The following is a 27,581-nucleotide window of genomic DNA, read 5'->3' as shown; positions in this document are numbered from 1 at the left end:
ATGATACTGGGTCGCATATGAGGAACGGATCATACGTGATTTTATTTGTGATTCTTGGCTACATAAATTAAACTGAATCTGCTTGATCTGTTTTAACTTTTTAGCTGTCGTTTTTAGCACTGCAGTTGAAAAGGACCTTTCTTTCAAACCTCTTTTCCTGGCTGATGGATGATAGAAATTTGCTGTCTCCGTCTAAATTATTATCTTCAATCTGGTCCATCACTACTCAGCGATTACTTCTCTTTGAAGAGCATTCAAGGTCGTTCCTGACTTGCAAGTTGAAACTGAGGTCAAAGAAGATTCACTAGTGTAGATAGATAGCTAAGTCGGCTCTGTCTTCCCCAGGTTTTTGTTTGTGATAACAGCTCATAAAGCTGAATAAGCAGTGTTTCACTTTGTCTCGTTAAGAATACATAAAGAGTAATTGTGCTTTTTTTTTGCTACCAGATAACTTAAAGATGTTGAAGATAGGCAAATATCCACTTTTATCTTGGTTTAATTTATTATTTTTGTCATTTGGATGCATTGAATATCTACATTTTCTATTTAGAGACACAAGAAATGGGCGTATATTCTGCTGGAATGTAGTGCAAACACAGGCGTCTTCACTGCTTAACCGAGTTTTGGTGCAGTTTTATACTGCATACTGAAAGCATATTTGCATCTTACCCCACTGCTGAAAGTGCTGAATCCAAATCTACAGAAAATTGTATTTAATTGACTATATTGTCAGTTGGGGAAGAAAAGTGATAAATATGCAGTATCTTCCCACTGTATTTGATGTTGTTTCCTTTAACTTTTACACTAGATATTGTGGCTTCAGCATCTTTCATGCTGCTGCATGAAGTCAGATTGACTTGTCTGTTTTTCATTGTCATGGCAGATGACTTGGCTCATCCAGAAAGATGCAGAATTGGAAATACATTGAGAGTTTGCAATTTTTTTCCGACTCTAAATATAGACCCTTATATAACCCAACACAATCTTTCCAGAAGTGATTTTGTTTTATTGTGGCTTCTTTTTGAAGAGGAAAATGAGGGCACAAGCCAAGCAAGGCTCTGACAAAATGTAAATAAATAGAATAGGCAGAATAAACAATAAAAAATAAAAACAAATGAATGGAATAAATGAATGTTTTCTATACCAACATATTTAAATATTCTCATTCAATTACTTTAAGCTGCCGCAGTAAATCATTACCATCACTTCTGCTTCACACAGCTCGCAATAAAACAAAGATTTATGTTTCAAATTGAAGACGTCACATAAGGAAACGTCCAGTTGAAACCAAAAGCTGACCACAGCGAATGCTGTGGAGGATCATATGGTGAAAAAAGCTAATTTTCTGACACCACAACAACCACAACAATGCAAAGCTCATTTGTCTCCCTATAAGCTGTAGGTCCCACGAAGTCAGTTTCTCGTCCACCTTCAACAGACCATCACATGTTGTACTTTATCTGATTTGCAGCTAATGGGAGTTATTCGAGGTTTTTCTTTTAAGTGACTGTTGATTGGACTGTTCTAGACCAAATGAGTAACATGTTAAAATGGGAAACTGAGTGGAATTCCCCTTTCAGCTTTCCTGAAAACCAGTCCTCTGTCTTATGTTGTAGGCCGTTGAGTATCACTTCACAGAATGACATTGATGTCCTAAACTGAGGTGTATTCCACTCTCAGCTTCCATTTAAAATGAACCTGAATTTCTTTTTTCCTGAATAAATTTTGGGTTAATTCTTTCTGATATCATTATGATGGCCTAGTGTTTACTCGATTCTTTAATGTTGATAATTCTATTAATGGGCAGGTTTCGAAGGGATTTTTACAGTGTATGGGCTCTTGTACAGTATTTTAGAATAGTAGTCAGGATGAGGCAGTTAAAATGCTCGACAGTTAGAATACCAGCCAGGCAGACGTTTGCAGGGCATGAACCTGCCCAGACAACAAAAAGGAGTTTGGAATTCATAATACACAACTTTGCTGCCCCAAGGCGAAAAGCATACATCATGTCTTTAAAGTCAAACAGAATCGGTTTGTTCCTCCCAAAAGTCTGTGTGAGTGCATTAGCAGGGTGCCATTTCATTTGCTGTCTTCCAGCCCTGTTTTTTTTTTTGTTTTGTTTTTTTTTCCTGTTTCTCTTCATGTCATACTCCATGTCACGCTGGCCTCAGAGGAAGGACTCGAAGCCACCGAGCAGCAGCCAGTCAGCCAAGCATCCCCCCCCCCCCCGCAGGCTGCTGTGATCCATCCTGACAGAAAGGGAGACATGGAGAGAAAGAAGGAGGAGTGAAAAAGAAGGGCAGAGAGAGAGAGAGAGAGGGAGGGAGACTAATGGCTACACTAACAAAGGCCTGTAACCCACTCAGAGGACAGACAGTGTACTCTCTTTATCTGTGCTATCTGTACATACTGTAATAGCCATTGAATGAAAATGAGGCTGTGTGTATCTTTATTTTCTGTGTGTGTGTGTGTATGTGTGTGTGTATGATGGTGCCTTCAGGGCTGCTTTTAGTCTCTTTAGTCTGGTAGAGCTTTTACTGCCAGTTATGAGAAGTGCTCTAATCTTCTGCTGTATAGTTTCTGTATTTTCTCTGATCAATCAGTCAAAGTCATCTTTCAGGTTTTCTTTTCAGCTTGTCTTTCTTTTCTCGTTGTTTTACTGAATATAAATTGATTGGAGTCTTGTTATTGGCCACTGTTATTTCTATCGATGAATAGAAATGTTCTTTTTCCCCAAACATTTTCTTGTGGATCATTTTTGGTGCTGTGTAGTGTACAACAACTTAAAATGTTGTACTCAGACATCTTTAGGTTTTACTTTCTACTGCATCATGAAGAGAAATGATTGTCTCTTGGGCAGAGAATTAGGTACAATGTGAAACTGAGGGAAAATTACAGTCATGATAAAGTAAACAGCAATTCTCTGCACTTCTCTGTTGTGGTCCCTTTGAACAAGACATTCATTATTTTGCAGAGTGCCAAAATGTGCCTGAAAAGTACCAAGCTATTCATTGAGTTGCGGCATTCAGGTCCAAAAATAATACTTACTGTAACACTTGTCATGCCTTCACTTCATTTGTTTGAAATGAATTCACAGTAGGATTTTGCAACCATAGCTGGCCTTTCCTGGCAGTGAGATGGTGAGATATAATGACAGACAGAGAGACAGAAATAGAGACACAAAGTGTAAAAATGTGGCGGAGGGTGTGAAAGCACAGGAATGGCACTCTTACATGCATTTCAAAAGTGTAAAATCCCAGAGAGCAAAAGATATACAGCCCTGTTTGGTTTGCCGACCGTGTATTTGAGTTCATCCCTCAGTGCCTTGACATAGTATCATCAGATACTGATTCATATGGCATCGATGGTATTTTAAGTGCTGTGTGTGTGTGTGTACAGGGAAAATTTCAACTCTCCACACTATCACACTCTCCTTTAACAACACCCCCCACTCAAACCTTCTGTACTGCCTCTCATCAGCTCAGATCACAACTCATCCTGAACAGTTAAATCTTGCAGAGGCTCACACTCACTGTAGATGCACATGAGAGCTTAAGCTGCCAGCATTCGCTCTGTTCTCCGGACACTCGGATAGCTTTGGAAAATTCAGATACAGAGGAGTTAACCAATAATTTCCGACATTCATATTTTACAGACATTTTTCTGTAACATGTAATTATGCACGATTAAGGTTAAGAAAGGCCAAGATGTAGTGAGCAGAGATGATTTAATATTCCACAGCTCTAATAAGATACGTTGTGTTTAAAGACGTTTTCTCTCCTCTCAGAACCCTTGCGGAAGATGTTTTCCAAATTGCAATCATGTTTTCAATCTAGTCATGCAGTGTAGACGTCATGACCGTGACAGCAGCGTGCTGTCCCTGTTCTTGTTCTTATTCTTGGTCTTCTTTGTATTTATTGGTGGATTATAAAACATCTTTAAGGCTATATTTAATTCCGTGTCACATGAACTAGTTCTGCTTGAGCATAACCTGACACTGAGCCTCATTCATGTGTTGTTACTCATTTCCTGTCTTAAGCAGAAATAAGCCACACTTTTTGCAATGCAGGTAGGAGAAAATTCAAGTAATTCAACACACATTTACTACTCTTCTCTATATGATAAATGTCTACACACTCAATTCCTTTTTATTTTTGTACTCACAAAAACATTCTCATTATTGTCCAAAATTGCCATATGAGAAACATAAGCTCATAATATTAATGCAACATTACTTGAGCATTATGTCGTGACTTGGCCCTCTGCCTTTTTGTAACCTCGCAGCAGCTTGCCCGAAGCTGCAGCAGGTGTCAGAGACAGCTTGCTCGCACATGCATGCTTACGCACAGCAGCGTGAACACGTGCGCGCTGAAACACACACACACACACACACACACACACATGCGGCCTGTTAGTTTGACTTGTAGCTATGGTCACAGAAAAGTCTGCAAACACTGCTGAGGCAGTGAATGCATGTTAGAAAAATGAGCACGGGGGGGAGGGGGGGGGGTCAAATTTAACATCTAAAGCTTGGTGAATTAATAGGATTGCCCAGCTAACCTGGTAACATCTTAACAGGAAAGAAGTGAACATGAGAAAGAGGGATTAATGAGCGAAGATAGGAGAAGCAGCGAGGAGAGGAAAGGGAGATTACAGCCTGGAGGTGCTCCGTCTGCGAGGGGGTTTGGCTCTGTAAATGCTGAGGTTTTAGTGATGGTGATGGTGGGGGTCGGTTGGGGGTTGGGTGTTGATAGGAATGACTTCGAGGTTCAATGAGCCAGCAGAATATTAGTTTAAATACATATTTCTCTGCTTCAATGGAAGGAGAGAGAGAGAGAGAGAGAGTGGGAGGGAGAATTAGCCAGAGTAAGTCCAGAAAGAGATCAAAGTGAAATTTCTTATTCCTTCTTCCATATTCTGTTTGAAGCTGCATGTCTTTGAAAACCTCCGATACCACCAGCAAATTTTCTGCTGCCACAACACATAAAAGGCTGTGAGGTGTGAGGAGGAGGAGGAGGAGGAGGAGGAGGAGGAGGGGGAGGAAGGCCTGCTTGGCTGGCTGGTGAGTGTCAGATGGCATTGGATATACAATGAGACGACTTCTCTGTTTCTGCTCAGTGGATACAACTTGGCCAAGTTAAAGGTTACCATGTGGTGGCCATTCAGACTGTGTATGCGTGTTCACTGACTCAGAAAAATAAAATGGCATCATGCTGCCTTTTTGTTTGGTTTTATGCAAACGGGTTCAATTTCAAGCTCAGGTTTCAGTTGTGTGTTGCAGCAGAAGCACGGTTTGTCTTTTGGTTTTGCTGTAGGTATTTATGGTTTGAGTGTGTGTGTTCTGTGCTTATGAATGTTACATGGAATTTAGTTAATTTCATTTCATTTTCATTCTTTTGTTACATGAGTCCATATTAAGTACCACCTACGTGATACGATCTCATGATACGGTCAGTAATGCATTTCTGCATTTGAATAAATTGTAAATGTTATATTAATTCATTATAAATTCCTTCATTCCAGATATATATTAGTTATGGCAGAAACAACAAATCATCCAAAATGTGAAGATTTGCTTGTTGTTGTAACATGCACTATCAGGGTTTTAACAATAATCACTGGAATAATAATCATGAAATATGTCATTTAAAACAGCTGCATTTGTTATAGTAGGTTGTAAATGTTCTCAGAAAATTAGCTAATTGAATTTTCCGTAATTAGCCATCAGTTTTGTCTTTTGGTGAAATCAGAAACAGTTGGATTGGCTGTGTAGGAGTGAAAAGCAGTAAGTTTTAAGATTCTGTATTCAGTATTGCCTCTTTAATGATCCTGTATGGTTAAGTCTAAATAAACATTTTGACACCACAAGACATGAGATGTATTATGTGCTATAATATAATAACCCTAATCAGCATTTGGGTTCAGTTTTTCTGGCTGGAAAACTGAATGGAGAACCTACTTCCTCTTCCCGTTCTTGTTTTGCCACTTCCTGTTTCAAACTTCCCAGAGTCACGACAAAGAAAGGCGGGATGTGGCCAGTGTTAGCCTGCAGGCTGATATGTCAAAGTGTCACAGCCGTGCATGTTGTGATGTGTACACATATTTGACAAAATGTTTAAGACTGCAACTATAGATTATTTTCATTATTAGTAAATATGCTGATTATTTTCTCAATAGATCAGTTCTATGTATGTCCTATGACAAAGAACAGGAAACTATGAGGAAATCCTTACATTTTGAGCTAAATGTGGATGTTTTATCGCTGTGCAAGTGAGCGTTGGAAAGCTCAGTTTTTTAGAAGGCGAGTAAGTGGACCCTGGGATTATTTTGTCAGCATAACTGCACATTTATTTTCTGTCAATTAAGTGATAGATTAGTTGTTTCAGCTCTAAGTATAATCTTGACTCCGTGATGCACTGCTTTTCCTCAGTCATTTTTCCTGCTTTCTGCGTTGATACTGCGTATAGACTTACTGATCCAAAGCAGCAGTTTCATGACCACCAGCTACACTGTAATTTCCTGATTTCACTGCCAGTTTTCACTATTTTACAAACTATTATATTTTGGAATGTTCATAAAAGAATAAAGTAGGACAGGGCTTCCAATGATTCATAGTAACAGTGACTGGATTAAACCCACTTGGTAGAAACAAAATACAAGTGTTATCATTGTTATACACGAGTCAAAGGTTGATAAAGTCTGTTTCCCATTTTTCCTTCATTTATGGTTTTCTCTCTTTTTTCTCTTAATCCTTCCACCCCCATCTGTCTCTGAAGGGGTGAGGGAATGGGGTCAGGGAGGATCTTGTTTGAGACTGCTGATTTATTTCCTGGTTAATGTTGCAGTCCGTGCTTAGAGCTGTGTCTCTTTAGACAGAGAAGACTGGCATTCATACAGACGTCTTCGGTGCAGTCAGTGCTGGCACTCAGGCAGCGAGTTGGCAGATAATTCTTTGGCATTTTATCCAAGTATTCAGATGTAAGTGAGGCTGGCATCCACAGACGGCAAGTTGCCACGCTGTAGAGTTGGCATCTGAAGGATAGTCTTCCCTGTTAACCATGTAATGTGCTTATGGCTGGCATGGTAGGCACAAAGGCTGTTGTACATGTAACTGATTCCACTTATGTAGTACTTGACAGTTCTTCATCTACATGGTGACAACATTTCCCGAGCAGGTCTTCTTGTGGCCTTTGTTACAACTAAAGGATTTTTTTTTTTTTGGCGTGATGCAGGAACAAACTGTAAGATCAAATTGTGTTGTTGTTCGCCCTCAGAGGCTCAAAGTAGACTCTGAACGTGCCATTTCAGTAGAAGAATTTGCTTGTTGTTGATGAAGTGAAGTTATGGAGAACATACCAGTTTTGTCTTCCTGATGCTGATTCACAAACGTCGGCCAGTGCCAAGAACTGATTTAATACCAGTGCATTAAAAAAGAGATTGATATTTTTTTAGCAGCTGTATGCTTCTGTCCATTTATGGTTGTGCTCTGGCACTTAAAGATATTCAGATGGTGTCAGTGTTTTTGTCTAACAACCTTAGAGAAAAGTTTGGAAAGTTAAATTGTTGATATACAGACACTTTAACATGTCAGTGAGAATAATGACCTATCTTAACATAAATATTGCATCAATCTGCTCAACCATTTTCTGCTCAAATGAAACTCACAGTGATGCAGATGCAAATCAAATTGTGAATTTGGAACATTACAGCCATTTTAATTTGGAAAAATCCACCAAAAGCAAGCAGGGCAACAGTAGGTAGCTTATATTACCTTTAATTTTTCATCAACGCCTCTCTCAGAAATGGAACATTTTTAAATCCACTTTATTGTGTAATTGTTCCTGAATGCACCACTTGGCAATTTTTTTAGTTTGGCTCCTGGTTCAGGCTCAGGACGCATTTGAAGCCTCAGACATTAGACAGTTAGTGTACCACTTGGTACCATTGTACAAGATTTTGTCACTTCAGTGTAACCTGCAGTAATGGAAGCCTATAGGGAAATTGACTTCACAAGGCCACAGTTAACCTCTTAGAAAGAAAGTGAAGGGTATGCTTTGCTGTGTGTTTGTGCTGTTGTCTGGGACAGAGGTCAGGTTTGTGTCGGGCGTAGAGGAGGAAGTGGACGAAGGCTATTTGGAGACTAACACTAATCTGGTTAGTGTGGTTTCCACCCTCTCTCCTTTCTCTTTCTCTCTCCTATCACCACTCCTGCCAAACTGGTCTGATCTATCATGTGCCCAGCAGTCCCTTTATACTGTCGGCTGCTACTTGGACAAGGGTTTTCTCTCTTTGTCTCGTAACACTGTTTTCATGAGAAACTTCACTCCAAGTCAGACTCAAATAGTTGAACTAGTTGTCTCTGATCATTTGAGAACACAACATTAAGAGTGCTTTTGGGCAGAGCTGATGGAAAAATGTGTGAACAAAGTTGTCTCTCAGCATTGTTGCTTTAATGTGATTTATTCACAATCTCTTGACATAATGATAAAGTCTAAATGTTCTTTTTCCACTGTTTGTGTTGGAATAGCATTTAGTTTGTCCTGTATCAGAGATGACCTTAAGTGGGACAACAGAGTCTGCCAGGCAGTGCGGAAAAGCTCCAGCAAGCCACAACAGAAGGAAAACTACTCTTTCATCCCCTGGCTCTTGTTTCCTTCTGTGACTCTCTTTCTATCTATTTCTATCTTCCCGGGTTCTCTGCACTCCCTGTCAGCTCTGTGTAAAGGGAAGGTCGTATATTCTCTTACATTTCCTGTTTTGAAGAGGACGCCTGGGTTCAGAGTCAAGTCGTGGTCATCATGTCAGGGATTGCTTTTAGACGGGTTGTTTTTGGGGAGTGTTGGATCATTGGGGAGGTTAATTAGAAATTTTCTTGTTTCTTTTTTTTTTTTTTTTTTTGATCTTGGTTTGGTCTATAAAATGGGGGAAAATGCCTGTCGCAATTTCCTAAAGAACAAAATGAAGTTTGCTTGGTTTGAGAAGTTGAAACGAGTGTTTGGCATCAGTGATCATCAGAATAGTTGCTGGTTATTTTTCTGCCAATTTGGCAAATCTTAATTCACTAATCATTTGTGCTCATTATCTGCGTGTGTGACAAGAGTTTATAATACTGAGGGAATTTGGTGACTGCTATCTCAACAGTGAAGCAGTGAGAAACATTACATGCTTTGAAAATTTGTTTCTTTAATAGATTTTAAATTGTTTTTTTTGCAAATTACTGTATGTTACAGAAATAAGCATTGAACTACTACTTTTTAGGGTAGAAGCTATTGTCATTATAAATTCATCTTATTTTTTGGATTAAGTGATGATATTGAATGTCCCTGAATTCTCCTAAAATTGTTTCCAGAGGTGTCTTTAAATTGCAGTCCAAACTCCAAGAGGTTTCCCATTTGCAATGATAGAAAACAAAGAAAAGCATTGAATTCTCACATTTGAGAAACTTGAAGCCTGCAAGTAATTTTTATGTTTGTGAAGTTGACACAATAATTTTCTGATCAAGCTGCCAATAAAAGGAAAAAAGGGAGACACAAGTGGAGACTGTGTGATGCCTAAACTGACAACATGCAGAACAATACAGTGGTTGCACACCTGATGTGGTTCTAAATATAAAGCAATAATATATGATCTGAATCTTCAAACTCTTCAACTCTTCAAATTTAATCTCCTCTTTTCTTTTTTACAATGTTAGTCTTTTACTAATGCTCGCCTCAACATCGTGTAAAGAGCGCTAGCTAATGATACTGAGGACAGACGGATATGTGTTGCATCCGTGTCCTCTCTTCACAAGAATGTTCTAAAGCTGGCTAAAAACTTGGTGTTTTCCTAAATTACGAGGTCAGTTTTATCCCGAGCAGGGCATTTCTGGCTCTGTGTCCTCCGCTCAGATTCCAAGTCAGATTGTCCCAAATTCCTGTTGTGGATTTTTCCAGCGGCAGCCGGCGGTCCGCAGGATGATTTCACCCCATAGATGTGCCTTATGAAAAAAAAAAAAAGGGGAGAGGGAGAGAGAGAGAGAGAGAGAGAGAGAGAGAGAGGAAAACCTCCCTGGTTGTCTCTGTTTGCTGTGTCAGCAACAGGCGTGGCAGTGCCAAAAATGAGAGCGGGAGAGAGAGAGAGAGAGGTTGAAAGAGGGATATAACTGACAGGGACTAAAGAGAGAAAACAATAACCAACAACAAAAAATAACAGAGGCGTGTGAGGAAAAAAAAAATCTGCAAAAAGTGAGCAGAAAGAAAGACATCAACATGGAAAGAAAGATTGTTGGTACCCAAGAGTAAAAAGACAGAGATGTAAAAACTGAACTTCCTGCTCCTTGTGGTGGCCTGGCTTCTTTGTCCTTGTTGCTAGGTTTCAGTAGCTATGTGGCCCGGGACAAGGGGAGGCGAAAGTTGAAAGGCTCAAAGATGTACAGTGTTACTCTCTTTTATTCCCAAAGCTACACACATCATTTCCAGCTATACAGTCAATAATACAGTTTCACTCACAGATGCAGCAACTTCATTCAACATTGTGTTTGTGAAGGTGTAAAGTGACTGGTCAGATATTTTATGCATGTTCATTAAAATCCGACTATGATGATCAATTTTTGCGAGTTGTGTTGAAAATAGTTGGTTGATAAAATGCTTTAATGCTTAATACAATCAAGAGTCAGAAGATGATGAATGACTTTAGATACTGAGAACAATCATTAGTTGGAACCCTGATTGATTATTTTTAACATGAACCTGTGACACAATCAAACATCTCTGATCGGGATATTACTGTTTATCCAATGGGACGTTTGAGGTGACTCTCTGAAAGGAGGAAACAGTCGCAGTGTACAACAGTGGGCCTGTGTATGTAACCATCAATATGTAGACTACAACTGTGAAATTGTAGTAAGGCTACATCAGATTCGCTAAAATACTGTGTGTAAAGTGTGTGTGTGTGTGATTTTGAAATTAGAAAATAATGTATTTTCCTTCTTCCAAATATTCTTCTTTTCTTCCATCCGTGCTTCTCTTTTCATGATGTGCCCTGACCTGAAAATATCTTTTTATTCCGCAGATTTGAAACAGTTCACATCTTCTTGTCCAGCTGTTTCTGAGCTCCGTTGCCTCAGAGCTTTGCTGAAACTATATGGCTTTCTTCCTCTTGCTTCTCTCCTGTTTCGCCCCCAACTTTTTCCTGCCCCCTCTCCGCTACCCAACTCTCAGTTCATTCTGGTGTGTCATTGTTAGGTTCTTTTTTGTTCCCAGGCTTTATTTAGCCATTGTTAATCACTTTGTTGGCCTCTGACCACCATTCAGCCGGTTTTTGATGAGCAAAGTACTATTACAGGGCAAAGAAAAGCCATGATAAACTACCACAAAGCTACACTGACTTTACAATCTGTGTGAGATTTCTTTATGAAGGTTTTTGTCTTGTTTTTCTACTCTTTTCTTTTACTTGCTCAATTCCTACCGTGGGGTGTCCTTCTTGGGATGGGCAGTTTGACACTCATTAAATTGGAATGAAGATGCAAGTGGGGTGTGTGCGCGCTGTGTATGTGTGTTTAGCTCCATGAATTTTGGACCCGCCATATGGGAAAATGAAAAGGTTCTGACTGTTCTTGGCTAATTACAGTGAACTTTTACCAAACACACACACACACACTTGTGAGCGCAAACACTTGTCCCCCCAGTCGCTGCACTGACACATTCAGATATGATGAAAGCCATCTGCTGAGTTAGACAAAGGGAGTGTTTCCATAGTGTGTGTGTACCGCGTCTGCTTTGTCAACCCCAGTGCTGTGTCATGTGTTGGCCCATGTTTGCTTTTATAAGTGGTTCCAAATGCGGGCCAGTGAGTGCCCCCGTTTGTTCCTGTATGTGTTTTTGTGTGTGTGTGTGTGTGTGTGTGTGTGTGTGTGTCTATTTACTGTCATGACTCCCATATGTGAGGGAGCTCCATGACAGCCAAGCGGTGTTTATGGTCTGAAGAGCTGCTGCTGGCAAACGCACAAAGGTCTTCACAACATTATTGTAGTAAATATAAAAACAAATGGCAATGTGTTCATGGTGAGATCCTGCCTCGAACACACATACACATGTTTTTGGGGTTTATTAGACTGAAGGTTATGCCAGTTAAAGTTATAATCTGAAGAACCTGTATCAGGTATTTTAGTGTAATCCAGTTTACTAAAAAAATTCCACAGTTACTTAATACACAAACTGACAGCTGTGTAGTTTCAATCACTGGAAAAATGTTTTGAACCGGTGTCAAATCTAAGTACTAAATGGCGACTTTGATACTACCTCATTTCCCCCTTTTTTTTCCTTCTATGGTTAAACATGTGTTAAAAACACAATTGACAGCGAATAGTGTTGGGGGTGGGGGGTTGGCGTGGGGTATGACTGTTGGACCTCAGGTCTGTGTGTCAGCCTGTAAACCACCAGGAGGAATATTTGTACAAGTGGCCACAATTAGGGCGTGATTGAGAGGTATGTAGAAACTGTGTGTGTACGCACAGATGTGTGCTCATGTGGGTTTTGATAGCTCTGAAGCGTGCGTTCGTGGTCGCCACACTGATGATAGGAAGTTGAGCTGTGTGCCCAATAAAAAGCTGCTCTCATTGTGAGCTCACCTTGAAACTCTGATAGATTTCAGTGCTGCGCACATTTGTAAGAATGTCGGGTACCTTTGTTTTTGTGAATCTGAAACTACATATAAATGGTTTGCTCATTTAATTTTAGAAATGAATAATTGCAACAATTGCAAAATTATTATTATTCATCCTAAGCAAGCATTGATCCAATAATTTGGTTTATGATCAAATACTGCATAATTAATAATATCCACCTCAGCTGTACTTAGCAAATGGTAGCATGTTAACATGCTAAAGTAGGATGGTGAACATGGTAAATATTGCACCTGCTGAACTTCAGCACGGTAATGTCATTGTGAGAATGGTAGCATGCTGACATTAGCATTTAGCTCAAAGCACTGTTATGTATAGGTATAACCTCACAGAGCTTTTGCTGGCTGTAGACTTTTGGTCATGCTCATGTATATAGCTTGCTAACATATGTGCTAATGTGACATATAGTAAACAGAAATCTAATTTAACCCTTGATGTGTGTGTGTGTGTGTTTGTGCATGCATGCTGATGCTGATTAAAGTATGCATGTGTGCAGGGATGCTTGTGTGAAGAGTTAGCCACAGCCTGGAAGCTGTCTTGAGCATCTTGGCAGCAGCTTGTCCTGGTGACATATTTACTGTACAGTCAGCCAATTTACCCTTGGAAGGTGATGAAATAAAATATAACTCTGAGCTGTTTTTCCTCTCTTTCTCCCCAGTTTTCTGCCAGCCCTTCGCTCTTTTCTTTCGATCTCTAAGGTGACGTTACTGTTGTTGCCTCCAACTCACACTCATGAAGTGCTGAAATGGTCTTGGATATGATTTCTCTTGTGCCATAACAAAACATTAAAATTGACTTTCTTGTTTGTCAGCTATTGGAATACACCCTCACATTTTTTCAAATCAACCACGAAATTAACACCATTTATGGCGCAATACTCCCAGTGACTAAAGAGGCTGAATTTGATTCCACTGCGATTGGTAATCCACCTTTAACCTATAAACGTTAATCCACTTTACAATGCCTGCAGGAACTGGATAAAATGTTGGGATTGACTTAATATTGCTGGACATTGGTGAACCTTTTTTCTGTTGTTCTCCAGCTGTGTTGGTGGATCATATTACCGTCAGATGATGGACTGGAAATGTGGGTCTGTAACAGGATCTACGTTCATGGCCAGATTTGACCTTAATCACCCATACATGCTTTGGTGTGGGCACAAGAAGAGTAATGAGACAGTGTATACTGTGCGTCAATGTGCAACGACCCGGCCTGCTTCCCATAAAGCTGACTGAGCAGAATGGACAGAAGAAGGGTGACCTTTGATCCCCACTTCCCCCCCAACCTGCACTCACCACGGCAACGCCCGAAAGAAGCCATCTCCACTTCCTTGCCCTTCCCTCTCTCACACTTTCCCTGCTTCTGGGGCTTATTGTTGCCATGAAAATAATGTTTCCTCCGCGTTAAATGTCAAACTGACCTTGTGTTCTCTGTCCAACAGGAAAGACCATGTACTGTAGCCTCATGCTGAGTGTTTGGCAGTGTTCACCCACTGTACATTGGGCGTCCTTGTGTTTTTTTTGTTTTGTTTTTTGTTCCTTGTCCCTTTTAAAAGTTGTTCTTGAGCAGTTCCTGCTTTATTGTTGAGTAAGGAAAGAGACTGAGCGGAGATTTCATCAGATTAAAACTGACAAATAAGGTTGTATTTGTTTCAGTTTAAAGCTATCAGCATATCACAGTGATGATATTTGAGTTTGACAGTTCTGACCTTTCCGATCCGATATCAGCAACTCTCTCTGTCTACAATACGCCCTTCCCTCTGACTCCCTGTTTCTCGATATTTCTGTCATTTGCATACATACGCATTGCTGTACAAGATAAGAAGAATATTTGACTAGGTGGTTTTGCAGGATTTTACTAAGAGGGATGCTAACATGTAGAGAGCCATTGGGTTGAATCTGCACATGACACCTTGTCTCAGCAGATCTGTCCAGTGTAAAACTGATAAAAGGTGCAAGGTTGATAGAAAACCTGATATTGTAGAGATGTCCATAGCCAGTCCTTTAGGGTGTCCTCCTCTTCCACTTTATTAAAACTGCAGAACCTGACCAATACTTTTGCCTGTTAGCTTTTCACCAATATGTTGGTATTAATGTATATGCTGGCAGTTAAGAGAGTCTAGAAACGCCACAGAGATGTTTTAGATAATTTTGGAGCAACAGAAAGTGTTACACTCAATACATCAATGTAACAGTTCTGTCATGATCAGATTTTAGGGCTCCTTATCTGAACTATTTATTATTATTAAATGTTATTTGTTTTACCATTGGCTGGTGTGTCTTTACCAGACTTAATAAATTCTTAAAAACTGGTGTTGGCATCATCCTCAAAAATCCAGAATCTGTCTTTCTGTACCGTACCCAAATATCTCTTGCAGTATAATAACACAGTTGTTAAATTGTAATTAAAATTACAAAACTACAGTAAGTAACATGGCATTAAGTATGTATGGTCTTTTTCTTCCAAAGCACGTAGTTTTTGTGAATATATTAAAACGTGGTGAGCAATTTTCAGTCACAAAACTTTACCTCCTTAAAACATGTGGGCTGAACCTCGACCATCGTGAAACAAACTGTAGCTGGAACCGTTAGCTGCACTGTGCTAACAACTGTTACATTTATATATAGACTCAGAAATACTGCACTAGTCTGACGCCACATGTGGAAGTCACATTTTTTTGTTGGTCCTGGAACAACAGCAACCACAAAGCAATCCACTGTGCCATAAATCTCTTTAAGATCAAAACAAAAGTGTCTCAAGTTAAAGCTACACTCGATCATTTCATCTTGCCTCATCACTTGAATATGTCAGTCTATTGTTCTTTAAATATAGCAAATAACATTGTGCGGAACTGTAAGATTTTATGAAAAGAGCATTTTTACAACCTAAAGTGTTTGATTTTCACAGTCTTTACGTGATGGAGTTCAGAAAATCATCTCCTTGCTTGGCTGCTGGGTCATATAAAGAATTGGATGAAGAGACTCAAATCTCTCTTTGTCCCCCATAGATGAATGGTGTGCATGTGTGTGATGGTGTGTGTGTGTGTTTGTCCCGCTTGATGAATAGGGTTTCTATTCACATGCTTGTGGAACAAAGCTACTGCAGAGTTCAAGCTACTGCTGGATATCCTGTTGATATCACACAGACCCATTCTTTCGACTGTGTGTGTGTGAGTTAATTCACATAGCAGGCCGTTGTACAGTGCTGCTGCATGGTTGTGGTTAATTACAGATTCCTTTTGTGTAGCTTACAGTGCTCTGTGTGTGTGTATGTGTGTTTTTTTTTTTTTTTTCCCTGTGCTTTTGTGAGCAGGATGCCTCATTCCAGCAGCATCCAAGCTACTGGCCCTCAAATGTCATTATGAAATTGCAGACAGAGCATGTGACTGGCATATTTAAGGCTGATAGGATTCCCTTCACCAGTATTACTGCACATGACAAGCAAACCTTCTTTATGAAATATCTGCCTGTTGGGCCTAAATGACCATATGTTGTGGCAGTAACGAAGCACCTGTAGTGACTCCGCCACAGCTGACCTTGCAGACGTCACTGTTCACTGAGTTCAGTGGATTGTGACAGACAAGTCATCATTTTGCAAGCCACTTCAGGACATATCTTGCATTTCTCGCTTTATACTGTTATAAAAACAAATCTTCCCAAGTCTGGTCACACAGCCATTAAAGGAGCGAAACAAGGTGAAATACACATCAAAGTAGTTGCTAAGATCTGGTTGGGAACACACTGACATTTCTGCAGAGAAGTTCATTTATCTAAATTGCTTTATTTGGACTTGAATACAACTCAAATAATTCCCCATTGCACAGGAAAGCATCAAGTGTGGGAGATCAGTTTGAACCACTTAGCCAGCATGTAAACCGTGATGTGTGTTTACAGCAGACAGTGTGGGCAATAATTGTACTGCATGCCTTCGTTTTCTCTTCCAACTTAGTTTGACTATCATGAGAGTTTGTTTACAGTCTGTCTGAAGGTTTGTTCGTGTTTCTTCCTCATGAATTCGGTGACGAAAATGTTATTCTTCCAGTCTCCTAAATGAGAATTATTCTTTCATGAATGCAGAAATTTGCAGGTTGTATTTCACCATAGATATAAATGCGTGCACAAGAATGCAAGACTAAATATTTATTTGTATACAAGTTCCTGTTTTGTAATTAGTTGACGCTGTTTGTTTTGTGCATCTCCGTCCTCCGAGTTTTGTCATGAACTCAGGAGGAACTGAATGAGAGAAGAATGGAGGGAATTCCATCATATAAGTGCGACACAAGAGGGGAAGAGAAGAGAGGCGAGTGTCAACAGGAGCATTTATTTTTAGTTGTCAATGTCCTTAGCTGTCCTTCCTGCCTGGACATGGACATGGGCACACACACACAAACACAGGCGCACATACGCACACAAATACCAAATAGCACTGACACCCGAGCAGCATACATGCATTTTGCTTCTGGGAAGCCCCAACAATGTGTCTTTTTATTTTTCGACTGCATATTTCAAACATTTCCCATCTAGTAACAGATTTTTATCACATTAACAACAGACCTACGCACCCAGCAATACCAATGATGGAATGTTGCTCTAGCAGCAAGGGCAACATAACATGTAATCCAGTTCTGTTTGGATTACATGTTATGTTCTTCTTCTTACATGAAGAAGAAGAAGAAGAAGTAGAATCAGCTTTTGCATTTGACCCATCCTTAGTTGAACACACACATGCAACACCCGGCAAATTACGTGCAGTGAAACACACACAGGAGCAGTGGGCAGCATCAAGCACCCAGGGAGCATATTGGGGGTTAAGTGCCTTGCTCAAGGGCACATCAGCTGGCTAATTTTCCTGCCCATCTGGTGGGGGAATCGAACCGGTGACCCTCCGATCACAAACCGCTTCTCCAACCTCTAGGCCACAAGCACATTAATGAATTTATGCTTTGTCTAAATGGGCCAAAGTTGGTCAAATATAGCCAATAGGGTGGCACTCTGGGTTAAGGGTGAAGACACCGACCTGGAACCTTTGTTGCGTCTCTCTCTTCCTAATTTCCTGTCTTGACTCTGCTGCAATAAAAAAAAACTAAAAATTACTCAAAAGGTACTTTAGCCAGTGTCATTGGTAGTTCACAGTTAGGTCCAAACGTCTCAGAAACCAAAAACTCACTCTATAAATAATAATAATCAATAAATATTCCTTTTCAGTCATTTAGACTGAACAAACTGAGTTGCCTCTGCAAATGCCTGCTGCGATTAGAGGGCATCAGTTACACTTCGGAGATCAGTGATACTACGACTACCCCCGTCCTCATCATACGCTTGTTAAATCCGTCTACGTGTTGGCAAACCGTCTTTTATCCTGTGGCTTGAACTTGCCAGCCGTTGCATTGAAATAGCTACCATAAATGGTAAGGCGTCAGTGTTTGCTACATCTGTAAGTAGACATTCTCACACAGAAAAACTTTTCTGGATAATGTACTTGTTGTGGCATGTAATTCTTTCTGTTTTGTAGTAAGTCATTTGTGTTGGCGAGAACTTATGAAATTACATCGGCCAACAATGTGCTTTTGATTTAGAAACACAGTTTGAGTGAGCCGAGAGCGCCGCTTTGGGCAGATGCGTGTGGGTTCACATAAGTATGAACATATACTGTATGTGTGTGTCCGAATGCGTCACTCCTGCCAGCATCTACCGAGAAAGCAGCTACAGGGAACTAAATGACACGCGTGATGTATCTGCCTTTACACGCCAGAAAAAATTCTTACGTTACCTCACCGCGTTGTTTGCCAAAACACAGTGAGACATCCTCCAAGGACAAGCTAGTTAAACACAAGTGAATTTTTGCAAGTTTGTTTTTCATCACTGTTTTTTTTTCTTAAAGTCATACTTCACAGTCACTTGTGTATTTACTCAATGCACCAGCACAAACAGACTGAAGATAAACACTTACTTGTGGCAGGTAAATACAACTTGGGCCTTGTAGAAATGTAAATGTTTCATTAACGCTGTCAAGTAACTGACAAACAATGATATGAACAATAAAGTGATTGTTTCTGTATATTCTGCAACAGAAAGGAGAAGAAGCAACGGAGCCCAAATCGACCTTTTAGAGGATATTGCCCAAAGTGTATCATGTGTCTCCTTTTGATGCAGTTGTGTTGTGATGCAACAAGATACCACAAATTAATGTGAACCATAACCAGAATGAAGTGCATGCGTTTTAATTTATGCTACAAAAAGCAACTTGAGTGAAAAGATAATGTATGTATGCAAAAAAAATTATATTTTTAATGTTTCTTATAGGCTACTGAGGGGAAAAAAAGAGAAGTGAAGTGAAGAATTTAAGATATCACCGTTAAACAACCTTTAAAAACTATTTCGGGTGACCTCTAAAACTTTTATAATATGCATAAGACAAAAGCCAAGTCACTTTTTTTCTCCAAGGTCACACTGTCGTACTATAAGACGTTTCACTTAAATAGAAATCTAGTGAAATGAGTTTTGTGTTTGTTGTGTTAAGCCTTTGCATGTTTTAAGCTTTGCTGAGTGCTCTGCTTTTTAATGCCCATGTAAAATGTAATGGTCCGCACAACATGTGTTTGTCCGTGCTTGTCTTTATGAGGACAGTTTAGGAAAAGTTTAAACACACAATGTCAAATTTGTCTCTTTATTTATTTGTGAGATTTCTAGAACTGGCTTTATGATCCTGTGGTCCTCTCAGTTTTGAGGGGTGTTTTCCAGATACGTGTAATCAGTGACTTTAGTAACACATTTGCAGAAGTGTTGAAAGTTAGTTAGAAGTCAGTGGTTTCTCACATTTCAACTTTGGCTCTCCACAACTGACTGTGCTGTTGGTTTATGGCTCACTATTAAATTTTAGTTTTGTCCCTCAAAAGGAAGAAGTTTGGGTTCCCCCTGCTTTAGGTGCTTTCTGAACTGAGAGAAAGAAAACATAAAACAAACAAGAAAACACAAAATAGCAGGAAGGAAGGGGTAAAACAAGAAATTTCCAATTAGTGGAGCAGTTTAATTTCCGCAGCGGCAAGCCATATTGGCCAACAATCTCTTTTGTGTTAACTTTGAACTGCGGCTGCGCTAAAACACTTGATCTTTGTCGACAAAGGCCGCTGCTGTGTTAGTGATGTGTGCTGCATTCTTGCATGGACCTAAAACATCCCTCAGAATCAGAGGAGGGGCTTCTCTCCAAGCTCTCTGGCTGCTTTGCATAGACATTTGAAAGTCATACAGGAAGAAATCCATCACGGACTAATGTCTTCACTCACAGTCTAGACTGCTGTCAAGCCACTGCAGATGTTTCTGTAATGGCACAAGCTTTATGTCCCATAACTGTATTAAAGCGCCTCACACTTTTGAATTACACACATTTTTTCCATCAGAAATTAGGGTTGGGATCAGCAGATAAGTCCACATCTTCTTATCCGGTGAAAGATCAACGTTAACACTAACAAACTCAAATTAATCTAGAAAACATATAGTTAACCCAAGAGTAGTTTATTTCACCAGTTAGCTTAGCAACGCAATAACTCCAGACAGCATGGTTGTTTAGATCTAAGATAAACCTAAACTTTTCAGCAGATAATGCTTCAGCAAGTGCTTTTGAGGAGTAGATAAAAGATGTCAGTATTTGATGATGTAACAGTTAACTGCTTAATGTGCTATAGAACTTTGCCATTAATGGATGCTTCAACTGAACTAAAACCAATTGTTGTCGGCAGAACAAAATGCATGAAATGATAAAATGAATTGTGGTAAGTGGGTTACTGTTTTACTGTTGCACAGTGACTATTAAAATGCACATCTAATCACAAACTGATGATATGCTGTACGAGAGTCTAAGTGTGTCTCGGGCTGTATTCTTTCAAATGCCCTTCTGTTTTCCCACTCCCTTGGTCTGCGGTCGCTTTTGATGTTTATGGAGGAGAGTGTGTAGAGTGTGGCTGGAGCCAGAGTGAAGCAAAAATGAACAACGGCAGGCACGTTTCGCTCGCGAGGTGCTGAGAGGAACTGTCAGTGGCAGAAAGGAGAAGGAAGAGGGACGGGGGCCAAAAATAAGAGAACAAGGTGGCGAGAGGGAGGAGGGCAGCGTGGATGGAGACATATGCTGATGTAGCTCAGTGGGCACACAGCAGGCCACCCATAGTGAAAATGATGCCCGATTGTGTCTGTTTGTCAGTGAACCTCCTTTGCTACCAAGTGATGTGTCACCCAAAATCTGTATCCAACTAATTTTATACTGTTATAAAGTATCAGTCACTATAAACTTCAAGCCCAACAGGCGTGTGTTTAATACCGCAAGAATATACGGTTGATTATCACTTTAAAACTGCACTTTTGCTTTAAAAACACGCAATCAGTGACACTGAATTATGGCCAAGTGCAGTGCAGTACCAGCCCGGTATCTCTGCAGAGCTTTCACTCGGTGTTTGAGTGACTGCTAGGATCTGACAGATTTGCCAGGTGCCGACATGCCTGCTTTTCAAAGGTGTTGATGCACGCACAGCAGCTTCAAAGAGCAGGTCATGCTCTGTGCTTTCAGAACAGAATTTCAGATTTGCTCGAGCTTAACACCATGTTCGACACAACACCATGTTCACAATTAGACCACCATAAACCGTGTCAGACCTGATCTTGTTTGCATGCATGTTTGTATCCAGTTTCTGTGCAGTTTTTTTTTTTTTTTTTTTACTGTACAACTTTGTTATAGATTTCATTCTGTTTTGACATGTCAGCAATCTTGGACTATTACTCTTAAATGAACTGTAACAAAATACAGCATCAGGGTACTTCTGGAATAACCAAAGTATTTTTTACTGGACACTGGTACTGTAAAACCACAGTTTATCCTTCAAGGCCAGAGTGTGGTCTCAGTTTGGTCATACTTTAGTTATTTTGACGCTACGGAGTCTCTGTGACTCACTGGTGACTGACATCCTGCGATGTTTTTCTCAGTTTGTACCAAGAGAGACACAAGTGTGTGTATATGTGTGCCAGCGTGTGTGTGTGTGTGTGTGCGTGTGTGTTGTGTGTTTCTGGCAGCACATGCACGAGCTGCTAGGCCTGTGTTTTATTTCTACGGCTGACAAGCTGCAGCGGCCCTTTCCAAAGGCACACACACACACTCACATCTGCATGGAAGACCTGTGGTATTTACATAAACATGGCCAATTACACTCTGTCTGTCTTCTCGCTCTACATTATCTGTCCTTTCCCTGACTCCCATCTGTCTTTCCATGGGACACTGGATCTGTCCTCTCTTTTCTTTCCTTCTTTATTTCTCTGGAACTGCGCCTGGATTTCACTTCAATGTCTAACAATAGTATAAAAAAACACCACTGACATACATGTTTGCTTGTGTACGTTTTGTGGAGTTTCTGTCCTCCTCTATTTGGGAAAGTGGGATTTCCCCGCTGGGGTTGTCCACATCATGCTGCTACTCTTATTTTTCTTTCTTCGTTGACCGTGGAAGCAAAGGAATAATTAGCCAAGGAATCAATAGAGGTGATTGTAGAAGTGGTTTGATACTCCACAATATATATAGTTTCTAAGACAGCTGCACTCCGATTGTGTGTATGAGGCTGACCTCGGCCGGCCTGGCAACAGGAAATGTTGTGAAGGTAACCCCGCCTTGAGTTTAAGAGCCAATCTCATTGTGTGTGTGTGTGTGTGTCTCCTCGGAGCTCTTAGCGCTTCATGTATTATGTGAAAGGCATCCATCAGTCTGAGGCTTTTCACCGCCTCACTTGGCTAATGTGACGTGTTTAATGGAACTTTTGCACTTTTTTCAGCACACACTCACGTGCACACACGCAAAAAATAAAATAAAACAACTCAAATGTAGGAGCTGTCAACCTTTATCACTAACACCACTGGGGATCTACTCAAAGTGTCTATTTGAGTGGAAAAGGTCCAATTGCAGACACTCATTAACTGCATAAAATCAGGACAATGACTCATATTCTTTTATGAGGACGTGCTGCAAGTTTTTAGGCCAGGTAACCAAATATAGAAGTAAAAATGCATTGCTTAAATGAGTGCTCCCACAGAAAAGGTGCACTAAAAATGAAATATGAAGCACGCTGTCTCTGAAGTTTCCTTCAGTAAACCTAACGACCTCTTTTCTCTCCGTTCTTTTCAGGTTTGTCAACGGCCAAGAGGAAGTTTGCTGACTCTCTCAACGAGTTTAAATTCCAGTGTATTGGAGACGCCGAGACAGATGATGAGATATGCATAGGTGAGCTTGCTGATATGAAATCCAATATGTTGTCTGTACCGGCAGAGGAGGAGAGCCTGTAAATAGACAGCAGACAATGTTCTCACATTTTGAGTGGCTGAAATATCATAACGTATAACATATCAGAGTGTCATATCAGCACTGATTTAAATGCCAGCTTAATCTTCTTTTATATTGGAAGCTCTGAATATCGGTCTCAAATGATGCCTCTGCTCTGATTCCGTTCAGTATGTTTTTTTTTTGTATCATGGCTTATTCTTTTATGACTGCCAGGCCATCCCTTAAAACTTGTAAATCCTTTTCAGCAACTAATGAACAGTTCAGTGGTAGTGTAACAAGAATAGATTGACTGTGAACATAAATAGCCTGACCCTAAATGTCTGTCTTTTGTTTTGTCATTTTATTACCTGAAGTGTTCACTGTCTTATATACAAATAGTGTGATTCGTACATATTATTGCATAATATATTATGATGTATATGATTATCTGGAAAGGAACTTTTCGCTGGAGAGTGAGCGCACTCAAATTGTGCAAAAGCCTAATGCTTGCTCTTCGCCTTCATTTGTCTGTTGTCGTTATAAGGTATGCAGACGATCAATCATCCATTTTTTGTTCGTTAGGCAATGGCAATATGGCAATGGTCCAATTGACATTGTGGATTTCTGCTCACTCTCCTTATTAAATGTTTTATTTATGTAAGATCCAGTCATGATTACAATGTACAGCATATATTTTCTTATCTTTTCTGGTATAAACATAAAGTATCCTGCTTGAAATGACATGTTTCAAAGCTCTTACTTAATAGTTTTGTGCATATTCTAGCATTTTTAGAAACTTCACACTGACCCAGATCTATCATATATACAGTATCTATATATATATATGTGTGTGTGTGTGTGTGTATGTGCTAACCACACAATATCAATGTAATTCGTAGTTCCATGAACTCGTGCAGGCCTTGTAGTGCTCTTTCTGTTGCTGTCCAAACACTTTGCTGTGAAACATGCGTCAGTCACCACACCCTCTCATGCTGCCTGGCTGTGTCTGTGCAGGCTGGATCTCCTCACTGGCCTGACCCACCCACTGCTGTTGTTTAACTAACCCCAGCTATCTTTCCTGAACAGCTTGCTGCTCAACCAGGCCGCACCACGCAACTGTTGTTTTTAGGATATTCATAGTCATGTTCACGTCACAACTGTAAAATTAGCCTTCAAATAGCATCTGATGGTTATGCTGGGTCAGTATGTCCTGTGCTCATCTCAATGTCAGGTTTTTATTATCCTGCATGATTAAGAACGTGTGATTGAGCTTACTGAAAGGTTTCACTGCTTTTTACGAGCTTTATTAAAGTATCGCGCTGTTTTTCAATGCATTCCTCGAATAGTCCTGAGGTTCTGGATCTAACTTTCAAGAGCCAGATCCTGTAGCTTGAAGTCCGATGTTGAAAAGCTGAGTGAGTGTAAGTGTGTCTCTTATCGTGTGATGATTAAGGAATAAAGTTTTGACTCCACTGTCTTTGATTTTTCATTTTATAGGCCTGTGCACATACTGCACATGCTCACTATGTGTGTGTGCTCACTGTCTCTGAAGAACTCTGTGTGTGTGTGTGTGTCTGTGTGTGTGTGTTGGACATGGACGGAGGCAATTGAAGTGGAAAGTCTGACCCTAAACAATGTAACCATGCCTCGCCTGCCAGCGAGCAAGGAAACAAGCGCTGAGCTGTGCTCAATGTGAAAGCACCATAGAAATGAACCATATAAATTGTGGTTTCATTTCCAGTTAATTACTGTGCTGTTTCATGAGTTTAGAAAACAAAAAAAGCCGAAACAATGCCCACCACCTCTGAGAACTTTGATTTAAATACTTCCTGTTTCTGTTTGTGTCTCTCATCACCATTTGAAATGCCATATTTTTCTCTTTCCAATAATCTCTTGCATTTTATGTTTCTCTCTCTCTCTCTACCAACTTGTCTGTCTTTAGCCAAGTCCCTGCAGGAGTTTGCAGCAGTCCTACAGAACCTGGAGGATGAGAGGACACGTATGGTGAGTGACCTAATAAAATGTAAGAAATATTATGGGTGGTTGATGGGAGGGAGTGGAAACTGTGTGTGGCACATGACGCTTGTCATTGTTCAGCAGATGTTTTGATGATGATAGGGCTGACCTGTCTAAATCAATTAGTCCAATGGATTAAGATGTCTGGTAACTGATTTTATAGAATCTGTTTTGTGTGTGCGCCCCCAGATCGAGAACGCCAACGATGTGTTGATTATGCCTCTGGAGCGGTTCAGGAAAGAACAAATCAGTGCAGCCAAGGTAAGACAACTATATAGCCAGCTGACTGGTGACAGAGATGACTTTCCTCACACATGTACTGTGCATCAGTATTGATATGCTGGCAGGGAAACAAAAATCAACAAATCAATAAAATCCTTTTAGTGCTTGTGCAGCTGTTAGAGGAACACTGGCAGGCACAACAGCACCTAAAACATATAGTGGGTTGGTAAAAATACACACTAATTCCTCAATTTAATTAAAAACACAATAAAATATATATTAGATATTACACTATATAGACAGAAGTATTGGGAGGGGGCTGCCACCTGCATGGGACTGCACAAAGCAAGGTGCATAAACACATCCACACCCCATCCAACACCTTTTGGATGAACTGGAACGAGATTGCAAGCCAGGTCTTTTGGTCCAACATCAGTTCCTGACCTCACAAATGCTCTACTGCATGAATGGGCAAAAATTCCCACAAAAAACACTCAAGAATCTTGTTAAAAGCCTTCCCGAAGCGTGGAAGCTGTTGTAGCTGCAAAGCTCGAATGAGATGCCAGTTAAGTCCGTGCTGGTGAAATAGTCATTTGTCCCAATGCTTTTGTTCATATAGGGTATATCTTTATATCTGGGTTAAAATTACCTGTACAGTTTTAATTATATAATCCCCTTTGAAATGTGTTTTTTTTTTCTTTTTTCTCCTGTTCACCTCACTTTTACAGAACTACTGGCTCATTAAAGTTCGATTGAGATCCTCCTTAATGCATTACAATTACATAAACTTTACGGGGATGTGGAGACACTGAAATAAATAATTTGTGTCGATAACTGTGTCGACAAATATTTTTGACTGAGAGACTTGGTGACTGAGAGACTTGGTGTAACAGTTTTACTAGAACCAAATACTTCAGAATAATGGAACAAGCCAAATACCATCAGATGCAACGACTTTATATCTTGTAGATTTAAAATATTATATGAAACTGTGCTTATACTGCAGGCCTGTAGTGTAAAGAACACTTTTAAATGCTCAATCTCTTATGAGAAGTTCACCATCTCAATCAGTTGCCACACATTGACGCTGTAATGAGAGATTCCGCTGAAAGACTTGCTTGTAGTAAAAACCTACAGTATAAATACGTACACAGAATATTCAGTGCATGTGTTTGGGTGTCCGTCCTCTCCATGACTAACCCTTGAGGTCTGAACTATTACTACATGACCTGGATAAGAGATTAGAGGAATACATAATCCTGCCATAAATCACGGGGGGGTCTCACAAGCCAGCTGGGCTTCCTTGTGGCAAGGTCAGTGTTGTTTTACTGTGTCAGTGTGCTCAAATCTTTTTTGTTCCTTGGCTGAATGCACGGGAGGGTATGGAAACACTGACGACAGAAAATGTAAGGAAGTAAGTAAACAGGAGGGTGTTAACTCAAGATTTACTGCTTAAATCTTATGTTCATATGACTTTCTTTGCACAAATTCAACATATCGTGTGCTTTCTTTGGGTTATCTCTTGTAGTAAATATGCCACGTTTCAGTGTACAAATCTACTTACATCACTTATCCTCTGCAGTCATTAGCCATAGGACCCAGATGAATAGCAACAGGGGTCCCCTTGTTATGTGCGGTATTAAACATTTTATCAGTGTATACTCTGCTAATCCATCCCCTTATATCAGGTCATGGTTTGATTGTGACACGGCGGCTGGATTAAGAAGTGAACGGGTAATCTGTGCAGTCAGGTCACCATGAGCGATGTTCTAATCCCAGTTTAGCCCTAAAAGAACTGACAGCATCTTCGTCTGGCACAGTTTCACCTTGCCTTGAAGCTCCATGGCTGGCAGTTCCTCTGACGCAAGGGGAGTTTTAGGAGAATTAGGAGAATTTAGGAGAATTATTTACAGCTGTTTGTTTAAAGAGAATTCAGGCACGGATTCTGATCTTAATCCCTGTGGAATTCATGCAAATCAAATTGTGGCAGGAGACTCAAAAAAAAGTGTCTCAGAAGTGATTAAATTCCTTTAAAGTGCACTGTGAGTATAAATAACACAGTGCCTTTAAGACTATCATGAGGCTGTCACCCTTGCACTCTAAAGCAGACGGAGCTGCTAATGTGAGGCTCATGTTTTTAAGAAAGAGACTTTTTAATGTCTTTCAAGATGGCTGTTGCAGTGATGTTGGAGAGGTGTTATTAAAAATTCTGTTTCCATCAGTTTAAGTGATGCTGATGCTGTAGCTGTTATGGATATGTTTAATAATACAGTACAATGTATTTCCTTTGCTGTTTGTGAACTTTGGAGGTGTGGTAAACTGAATTATATTGCAGATAGACTGAATAATTAGAAAAGGTTTCATGGCATGTGCAGCATGCAGTAACAGGCAA

The 27,581-nt window shown here is 40.1% G+C and overlaps 1 protein-coding gene across 1 annotated transcript in view; it reads left to right on the top strand.

Moving 5' to 3' along the window:
• LOC124070472 (rho GTPase-activating protein 26-like) overlaps positions 1-27,581 on the top strand; it is an 84,473-nt gene that overhangs the window by 15,505 nt on the left and 41,387 nt on the right. The window contains exons 2-4 of the mRNA XM_046410401.1: positions 22,817-22,912; positions 24,894-24,955; positions 25,157-25,228. Of these exons, the coding sequence (XP_046266357.1) occupies positions 22,817-22,912; positions 24,894-24,955; positions 25,157-25,228 (230 nt within the window). The remainder of the gene's footprint in view (positions 1-22,816; positions 22,913-24,893; positions 24,956-25,156; positions 25,229-27,581) is intronic.

Source organism: Scatophagus argus, chromosome 14 (assembly GCF_020382885.2).
Source record: "Scatophagus argus isolate fScaArg1 chromosome 14, fScaArg1.pri, whole genome shotgun sequence".
Taxonomy (NCBI): domain Eukaryota; kingdom Metazoa; phylum Chordata; class Actinopteri; family Scatophagidae; genus Scatophagus; species Scatophagus argus.
The sequence above is the reverse complement of the archived record's forward strand: the minus strand, read 5'-3'. Positions and strand labels throughout refer to the sequence as shown.